At 44.2% G+C, this 10429-nt stretch overlaps 1 protein-coding gene across 1 annotated transcript; it reads left to right on the forward strand.

The window, feature by feature from the left end:
- Nucleotides 1-7473: 7473 nt before the first annotated feature.
- Nucleotides 7474-10429, forward strand: LOC135594601 (cytochrome P450 734A6-like). Its single transcript, XM_065084919.1, has 5 exons — nucleotides 7474-7962; nucleotides 8554-8777; nucleotides 8879-9114; nucleotides 9189-9639; nucleotides 9724-10429. The coding sequence occupies exons 1-5, from the start codon at nucleotides 7668-7670 to the stop codon at nucleotides 10189-10191; spliced, it is 1674 nt and encodes a 557-aa protein (XP_064940991.1). The 5' UTR covers nucleotides 7474-7667; the 3' UTR covers nucleotides 10192-10429.

Consider the following 10429-nt stretch of genomic DNA (forward strand, 5'->3'; position numbering starts at 1 on the left):
TTCAAGAATTCAATATATATATATATATATATATATATATATATATATGTTGTAATCTTTTTAGAAAATTTTTCCATCTTGGGTATTTTTCTATCATTACCCAATTTTATATTTTTTCAAACAAGATAACTAATTTTAAAAAATATCTAAGTTATTCATTAAAATATTTTTTTTATATTTTTTTATTATTTTATAGTATTTTTAGCTTTTTACAATATGTTGCATACCATAACACAAATACTATAAATAAGCCAAATGAAATCAAAATACACTAAAAAATATTTTAATCATGCTATGATTTAAATAATTATTTATAATAGTTTAAGAACAATATCACCCAAATAAAAATAAAAAATGGGCTTGTTATGGTTTTTTTTTGTCACCACAATAAAAACATGGTAAGACGTAATCGAAAATATTATAAACAATTTAAATAGACATTTAAACTTAACTAAACCAACTACAAGCTTAAAATATTATATCATAATAGTATATGGGTAATGACAATCAAAGAGGCACAATATGATCTCACTTATAGTATTTTTTTTAATATTTTTTATAATATTTATAATAATTTAATAAAAATATTATAAATTTTATTAGAAATACTATAAATGAGTCAAATGAAATTAACATAACAGTTTAAACTAGAAAAAAACCGAACAAAAATATTTTGATGAGAAAATTTTTAAGAGAGTATTTTAGATATTTTTTAATTAAGGATATTATTTGAAAAAATATAAAATATAAGTATTTTCTATGGAAACCGCTCAATCTTATTTGTAACTTTCCAACATTTGTTGTATGTCATTTGGTGCATTGTCGAGTGTAAATATATTGTATTAATTGAGGCATCGAAATAGCATTTTGCCGACGGAATTCAAAGAACCTAAATAGCAATTTCCACACAACCGTAGAAACGTTCAAGTGTTCGAGGCATTCTACAATCCCAACACAATAACATCTCCTATTTCTGCATCAGTATAACTCAAGACACCAATTCCACCCGCAATAGGGATTTAACATGTTGACAAGGAATTAAGAATCTCAAGCTATAAATATAAACCCTTAGACAATATCCAAATTTCTCTCCACTTTTCCACGTCGAGGAGTTCATTCAATTGGCTTTGGCAGTTCATCATCAATTTTCACCTTTTAATCTCTCTCTTCCGCGACGTGTTCATGGTGGACAATTCCTATGCTTGTCACAGTGCCCTACAACTCGTACTTGGAATCCGAAACGTACTAAATGCAACCAAGTTAATTTCTATATCATGTGACATGAAGTACAAGTAATGCATGTCTCCATCAAGCTTAGGCTGAAGGACTTATGTTGGGTGATCGATATCAATAAATAAGTTGGCAATTTGTCGTGCAAGAAAAGAATAAATGAGTGACAAAAAAAGAATCATCAAAGCTAGAGAGGGTTTAAGAATAATAATAAAATGTTGTGTCATGAAAGTTGATGATCGATTCGAATTTAGTGTTCACAAGTCTTCGAGATAACAAGTTTTATGATGTGAATGATGTTGGTGTTAATATTTTTATTGTTAATGTTCATCTTAGCGATAAACAAAATAATTTTTATAAGTTTAGACCTGTTCTTGATGTTTTCATATAGTTTCTAGTCATCAAGAGAATATTATTCTTACAAATTTTGATTAGTGGAAGATTATTCTTACTATTGAGTTTCATATCATCTTTAGTACAACACTAACTTTGACGCATCGTCGATCCAACACATAATGTTTTACGATATTAATGGGACGCGTAACAATGACTCTCGATGATTCGACGTTCGATGATTATATAGTTATCGTACAATTTAAACAATCACTTACTCTAATCGATTATCAGAAATTACTATTAAAATGCTTAAGTATGACACTATGAAGTCAATGATAGGTTCAACATAAGAGTTGGAAGTAAAATTTATGGATCTTGAACTATACATGGGAGGCTCCATTCATAGAGTAGTGAAAGAAATATTCAATATTCTTTACTTCGGTTCATGTTGAGTTGGTAGATTCGATTGCCTGAGCTCGATGTGATTCATCCAAAACATCAGGGTTTTTCATATGCACGCTACGAAATCGTTCATCGAACACTAGGGTTTTTGTTATCACATCATCCAAGTAAACCTTGTCGTCTCTCGTCTTCGTTCTCTCACATCGGTTCAAGTATTTGTTCTTCATGCTCCCAAGCACTTCTTCTGCATGATTGCTAGCAAGCTGTGGGTGTTGGTAAGCACCGGCATGTGAGCAGAACAGCGTAGTCGAATCCGAGTCACAACATGCATGCTGTGAAGACATGATGTTGGAGCAGACGAGGCCAGCGTGCATGTCCCTCCTCTCCCCTCCCATCCATGAGAGGACGACATGGACATGCACAAGGAGAGGCTCTCCCCCACGGTAGTGTTGGTGTAGACCACAGAATCTACGAGAAGGGACAACAAAGCTACAAGGACGGGGACCGGAGATGATGGTGGGGGACTGCCTCTTCTGGTATTCACTCGCAGAACCTCTCGAAATGGCACTCAGTTGGCTCATCTCCCATCATAGCAAACAAGCTAACATGGTGCTTGAGAACCCTAGCGATGGTAGATGAATAAGTGTGTGTCATATTTGATGTGAGACATCGCTTCTTCGATTACTATATGAGTCGCCTCTCTCTCTAAAATAGTAGGCCATATCTATCTCCTCACAACAACGCATATGATCTTGACATTAATGACTGTTCATGACTCAAAAATTACCTGGTCCAACATCTTCTTGATACGAAGCTTCGGAAAGATGAGAGGGATGCAACTGGAAGAAGGGGATGGTGAGGATGGATGGATGGATAGACATTGTTCTTCACTTTGAAAAGTAAATAATCATTCGATAGGAAGTAATTTGATTGATTTCCTTAAAGATTTAATTGGGTGATGAGTGATAATAAAAGATTAAATTATTAGGAAATCTCCTTATATATATATACACTTTAATATTCTCTCCCATGAAAAAGCCCACAATGACATCCCAAACAATGGGTATGGTCGATGTCACCATGATCGTAGACCATTCACGCGCATCGGTTTGAAACACGTAACGCAAGCTCTCAATCGTCGGTGCAAGCATGATCATGACAAACCCTATCGAAGCTCAACTTGCATCTTGTTATGCGAAGGCTAGTGAACAAGCTCCGGAGCCCTATGTTTAGGGCACAAGAATCCAGTAGTCTCCCTGTTGTGAAAAGATGGAGCACATGCAAGGTTACATCTTTTATTGTTGCAGTTTACAAGACACAGCGGTATGTTCCAAGAGGGACACCCCGAAGACATCACCATGAGATGTGTCCCTTCCCTCCATATTACTGCTACTCTTCTTCTACTTTCACTTGTTCTTTCTCTAGGTAGAAGAGTTTGATCTGCCATTAAGAACAACATCTTCTCTCGATTGGTGTGGAACACTTGAATAGAACCAGGAAAGAGAGTGAGAGGTTCAATGTCATGTCTTCACGCCAGCATGCAGAAGATAACAGTGTTGGTATGCTAACCTTCGAGCTAGCTCTTCCGCAGAGAGAGAGAGAGAGAGAGAAGTTGGGGAATGTGAAGGAAATGTTTGGTGGTGCAACTTCCAACTTCACTTAGATCATTCTTTTATTATCGACTCGATGATGTTGTCACTCTTCCATTAGCTCACAAAATGAGAGCCATCACTGTTCCATTAGCTCACAAGATCGATTCAATTCAAATGTAATTGGCACATTTTTATCATCTTTATGGACAAAAGACGACACAAAAGGTTGTAAATTATCTAAGAAAATGTACTAAGAAGATGATCAATCTTTGCGGACTATGATGGGGTGCGAAGAAAAGAGGACAAAAGGGCTAGTGATGGACGGGACAACCTAATATAGGGAAAGGGAACGGAACGATGGATGTGTTCGAGAGATTTGACATGGGGGACCGGAATGTGTCTCTCCTTTTCACTCGTTGTGGCAATTGAAACCATATCCAAGTGGAACAATGGAAAAGAACTCACTGTGAGATGGGGCATATATAATCCAAGTGAGCAATATAAGTTTGTATTCAGGTGCTCATATATATATGTATACAATATTTTTAATATATATATTATATATAATAAGAGAATTCAATTCTTATAAAAGTAGAATCGTATAGTTATAAATTATAAAGGAATTTATCCAAATTATTATGTTAAAAATGATTGGATAATTATTAATTATTAGAATAATTCACTTTATTACATCCATTTATTATAAATAGTTTCTTTCTAAAGTATGTATTATGTCACTGTAAATTATATATATATATATATATATATATATATATATATAAGGAAAGACATTTTTATATTTTTTTGTCTATCACAAAGTGCAGCAGCTTCCTGTCGAGTTGTGTGAGCTGCAGAGTGCACACAAGCATCGTATCTCCCCATCCCACCTCCATCTTCTTGAAAGCAACTCCTTCGCTCCCCGCCACAGCTGCCGCTGCTTTCTCGGCAGCTTTACTGACATCACAACGACAACGACGAGCGCAGTCTCGGCCAACCTTCCCGGTTGGAGACTTGTTGTGCTCATTCTCTTGGAGTTCTTCCTCCAATGCGAGCACAGCCCGACTGCGCCTCGATCACCGCTTGTCCTCTCGCAGCCAAAAAGGAAGCATTCGTCTTCCCCTCCCTCCTTGTCACCACCCATTAGAATCTCCTCTTCCGAAACCCACCCATCTCCTTCTTCTACAAACTTGTTTCTTACTCCCCTGCCTTGTGATAGCGACCTCAACCTCAGAGGAAGATGCTGCCAATTCTGTGTCTTTTATCCTCAGCAGCAACTACAAGCATTTACTTGGAACGCAAAGTTCCGTGAATGGCTGCGTGATGTGAGCCATGGCGTCATCACGAAATAAAAAGATAACCCTTAAAGCTCACATATACCTCAAACGGTACAGCTGCCATCCTTTGGAGTACGAACCACCCAATGCTGCAGATTGCAGGATTATTATGATAGTAGCTTTACAACCTTGCATTCAGTAGAGTTCATCTTTGTCTTCTTCTCATCAGTTTCACTGAATCAATTCTTTTGATTAACACAAGAGATCAAACGGTACAATCATTACTGCATTAGATGAGGCTGCTCTGCTCTGCATTGGATGTACATGGAGACCAACTATTTATGGACCAGCGAGCAGCAGGAAGGTGCCCAATACTGCCCTCTGCTTTATGTATGATCGCACATTTTGCACATCAGGGTATGTGATACCCAACAGAGTGCGTTGAGCTACCGCTATTACACGCTCTGGATGTGTGTGGACAATCCAATTTAGCTCTCTTCTCCATATCAATGGCCCTGCAACTGATACATACTTGTGTTCATGGATTGGACTGGTTTTCTTGATGAGTTGCTTGGCTTGTTGACAAAGACACAGATCTCATATCATGTCCTGACGTGATGCAGAGGTTGGAGACTCCTTCGTGCTCTATGGTCTGATCAAAGTCTTTAATTCCAGGGTTTCTTGTGGGCATGCATGGCTTTCCATTGTCAGCAACTTCTATCTGATTTCTAATATAAAGAACGAGTTATGATCCGTCTCGACAACGATGTAAGCCAACTTACAAGTACTCTATGAGTATGAGAAGAACCAAGACAATTAACGTCAGTAAGCCAGAAAGGATCGAGAGCTTTACGGCTGACAACCAATCCACACTGCTACTGTTCTTCTTCGTCTTGGTTGATCATTGATCTCATTCATCAAGTTTTCATCACAAAGACTTACGAGTTAGTAACTGTTCTTCTTCTAGTATTCTTTGTCTTGCAGAGAGAGAGAGAGAGAGAGAGAGAGAGAGGGTGTTGGGCATCGGCTGAGGCCAAGGTGGGTGGGGTGCATGAGTCCGGACGCCAAACCCGAGCATAGGGGTTGTGCCCCATCCGACCACAAAGCCCCAAAGATGTCGTGGTCTCATTAGGACACCATGGCGAAGGGAAAAAAGGCTAAAGAGTGCAGGGTGACCCCTTCCCCTTCCCCGTCCCCTCCCTCCAAGGATGGGGTCACACTCCGTGTTGGGACACGCGCTGCTGGCGGAGGACGACGCCCCTCCCAGGTAGGCATTGTTCACTTCTTGCCATGTGCCTCAATTTAAGTGCATCCTTCCAGTTTGCTTCGACCTCTAAAACTCTCTCCTTCATTCGGATTCATCTCGACTCACACCAAGATATGAAGTGCCTGATTCCTGAGAAGCTTCCCATGCAATGTAAATGTAAGCAACATTATGTAGGGTGATTAGACGAGCATAAACCTACTATTAGTGTCAGAAGAATTACAGATAAGATCGATGCATGGCAGCTTTGTGCAGGTCCAGTATCCACTTGCAGTATCAACTCCCAAAAAGCCAACACACTTTTCCAAGGCCTGAATTTTAGGTGGATATTGAGGAAAAAAGAAAGGAGAATTCAAGCCTGTAAAGAGCTTAGCACACACATCAAGTCCTCATTTCTGCACTTGTACATCTGAAATCACCAGGGTGAGGTCTTCTCAAGACCCATAAATCGATTACTGTTGTCAGAAAGGCTGCTGCACTACCCAAAACCACACCTCAACAGTGAGCAATTCTAGCAAGTTCTAGGACTCATGATCCTTGTTCACTCTGGCTTTATAGCAGAGTGAAGTCTCCATGAGAAGACTTCTTTCAATCTCATGTTTACTGCTAAACATCAGTCACTAACCTCACAAGCTCTACATGGATCGTAAAAGAGAGGAGAGTACAACGGAGATAGGCACATCTGCCTGCGGCCAAGAACAAGTACTTGGGAGAAAGTAGTCAGCGAACAGAGATGCCAGTTTCGAACACCTTGTATAAAGCTCCTTTAATGCTGCTGCACTTAATCTGCAGAGCCTACGCACCTCTTCTTCTTCTTCTTCTTCTTCTTCTTCTTCTTCTTCTTCTTTTACCTTTATTTTCTCTGAAGCAAACAAATGAATGCAAGCATTCTTGCTGGAGAGCGACGCATCTCATAATGGAGCTGAGCCTTCTGAAGGCAATCATAACAAGTGGCAGTCTTATTCTTCTTCTGTTACACTACTTGTAATTTTGCCTTTTGAATGCCTTGTCTCTTGTGGTGATATGGCCCTCTCCTCCTCCCTCTCCCTTTCCTGCAAGAAGGAACCGGAAACAAAATATATTGGATCTCTCTCTCTCTCTCTCTCTCTCTACCCCCACATTTGCTCTGTCCATCTCTATCTCCATCTCTATCTTTCTTGTGTACAGAGTAATATTGGATAGCAACAAGGAACCGAACGAAGAGAACACTTAGGTTCATAGACAGTTAACAAAGGCCACTTTGGTCATTGGACCCATCAAGACTTTGCTCTTCCTCGTTGACCCTTAAAACCCCGAGGCGGCCTCAACGGCGCCGGCCCTGCTATGCCTATATAACCCCACACCCCTATCCCTCTCTCTCCATCTCTCTCCCTTTCTCTCCTTTTCACCCACCAAATCCAGACCTGTTCGCCTCCTCATCCCTTAACTCTTTGTGCACTCAACCTACCCATAGATGTTGCTATAAGAGAAGACCCAGCCACAGTTGACAGAAGCAGTTTCTGCTGCTGCAGTTGTTGTATCCGCTAGCTACAGCGGCCACCAGAGTCGTCAAGAGGAGAAAAAGAGAGAATGGGGGAGACGGTGGGGTGGTCATGGAAGTGGTGCTTGTCCCTGAGTGCCATTGGGGCTTGCATGTTCATGGCACTCAAGGTGTTGGACTTCTTGTGGTGGAGGCCGAAGAGGGTGGAGGAGCACTTTGCGAAGCAGGGGATCAGGGGACCCCCCTACCGCTTCTTCGTTGGCTGTGTCAAAGAGATGGTTGGCCTGATGCTGGAGGCCTCCTCCAAGCCAATGATGCCTCAGACCTCCCACAACATCCTCCCAAGAGTCCTCTCCTTCTATCACCACTGGAAGAAGATCTATGGTACATGACTCCATCCACATCACTCCCACTCATCCTTCCTTTGTCTCCTTTTGCCTTGGCTTCCCTTGAATCTCCACTTTTGGTGTACTTTGATTTTTGAGGTTGGCGGTGGTTAGGAAGCTTGATTTCCTTGTAGTTTTGTTTTCTTCTCGGGGTTGCTTTCCATTTCTTCTTCTTCTTCTTCTTCTTCTTCTTCTTCTTCGTGGAGGTGTGCTTCCGAGTTTTGGGCTCTGGTGTGGTCCATCATTTCTGTTCTTGAGGGTGGCGAGTAGGCTCCTATCTCATGTATGGTTTAGCATGTCCTCTTCTGCTCTCAGGCTTTTTGGTTCTTGTGGTGGTGGGGTTCTTGATCACCTTCTGGTGTTGCCTTTATCCACTTCGGTAGACTCTGATTCCACTTCAGCTCCTCCACAGTTACTGGTCCTGTAGATCCTCGAGTGTTAACGTTCTTGTAGTAGTAGTAGTCGTTGTTTGCTATCTTTCTCTCTGCTCCACTTCTGTTGCCCTGCTAAGCTGCTCTGCTCGATGACTGTTCTTCTTGGTTCATACCAACCAGAGGGTGGTGGTGCTCATTTAGTGCTCCTTTTGCAGGCTCCACGTTCCTGCTGTGGTTCGGGCCTACCGCGCGCCTGGCCGTCGCCGACCCCAACCTCATCCGCGAGATCCTCCTGTCGCGGTCCGATGTCTTCGAGCGGTACGAATCCCACCCGCTGGTCCGGCAACTCGAGGGCGAGGGGCTAGTGAGCCTCAGAGGCGAGAAGTGGGCTCACCACAGGAAGGTCCTCACGCCCACCTTCCACATGGAGAATCTCAAAGTAAGTCTTGTCTCCTACCTCGGCTTTTGAATCTGTACTAGTTGATGGCAATTCTCCTATCGGAGAGCACCGGCTGATTAAGCTTGCTACGGGTCGATCAGTTGTTGATACCTTTCATCGGGAACACGGTGCTGGACATGGTGGGGAGGTTGCCCACCTCCGGCGAGGAGGTGGAGATCGATGTGTCCGAGTGGTTTCAGGCCGTGACGGAGGAGGCCATCACCCAGACCGCCTTCGGAAGAAGCTACGAGGACGGCAAGGCCGTCTTCCAGTTGCAGACCCAGCAGATGGTCTTCGCGGCCGAGGCCTTCCGCAAGGTCTTCATCCCTGGCTACAGGTATCACGTTACTATCTGTCGCCGAGCACGCTGAGTTGCCATCTAATAAGCTATTCGAGTGCGTAATTTTGTAGGTTTCTGCCGACGAAGAAGAATGCGAACTCATGGAAATTGGAGAAGGAAATTAAGAGGAGCCTGGTCAGGCTGATCGGACGGCGAAAGGAGCGGCTGGGTGAGGAGGAGAAGCCCGGCGGGGACATCAAGGACTTGCTGGGCCTGATGATCGACGCGAGCGCGTCGAAACAGGGGATAGGGTCTGCGGCGGCTGGTCGCCAGGGGGTGCTGCGGAAGCCTCCTCCTCCGCCGTCGTCGTCCACGACGACGAGGATCACCGTGAGGGACATCGTGGAGGAGTGCAAGACGTTCTTCTTCGCGGGGAAGCAGACCACCTCCAACCTGCTGACATGGACCACAGTACTCCTGGCCATGCACCCGGAGTGGCAGGAGCGCGCGCGGGCGGAGGTCCTCCGCGTGTGCGGCCCCCACGACGTTCCCTCCCGCGACCACCTTGCCAAGCTCAAGACGGTACGCTTCTGGCTTAGCCGCCACCTTCTCCCGCCACCCTCGGTCCATGATTCTATAGGGTTTTCTTTGCCTTCTCTTCTCCAGCTCGGGATGATCCTGAACGAGACGCTGCGGCTGTACCCGCCGGCGGTGGCGACGATACGGCGGGCGAAGGCGGACGTGGCGCTGGGCGGGCTGCACATCCCCTGCGGCACCGAGCTGCTAATCCCGATCATGGCCGTCCACCACGACGCCGGGCTGTGGGGCCCGGACGTCGCACGGTTCAATCCGGCCCGGTTCGCCGACGGGGCGGGACGAGCCGCCCGCCACTCCACCGCCTTCATCCCCTTCGGCCTCGGCGCCCGGATGTGCATCGGCCAGAACCTGGCCCTCCTCGAGGGCAAGCTCACTGTCGCCATCCTCCTCCAGCGCTTCGCCTTCCGCCTCTCCCCTTCCTACGTCCATGCCCCTACCGTCCTGATGCTCCTCTACCCCCAGTACGGCGCGCCCATCCTCTTCCGACCGCTGCCGCAGCCGTCCGCCGCCATCCACACCGACCCCGCCTCCTGTTAGAAGCATTATTTTCACACACCCTCGGCATCATACAGGTTAACCACACAGCCCTTGCGAGCTTGGGCCTAACATGTCACCGCCAGCGCCATCACCGCTAACTTTGCCTGGAAATAACCTTCATACGTCACCTTCTCAGGCCTTCTTCTTCTTCGTTTCATTTACATCTCCAAATGGCTTTGGTGTACGTACTTCTGTATTATACTCCCATCCATCTTCTTCAACACAAATTGTTCATCTA

Source organism: Musa acuminata, chromosome BXJ1-10 (genome assembly GCF_036884655.1).
Source record: "Musa acuminata AAA Group cultivar baxijiao chromosome BXJ1-10, Cavendish_Baxijiao_AAA, whole genome shotgun sequence".
NCBI lineage: Eukaryota > Viridiplantae > Streptophyta > Magnoliopsida > Zingiberales > Musaceae > Musa > Musa acuminata.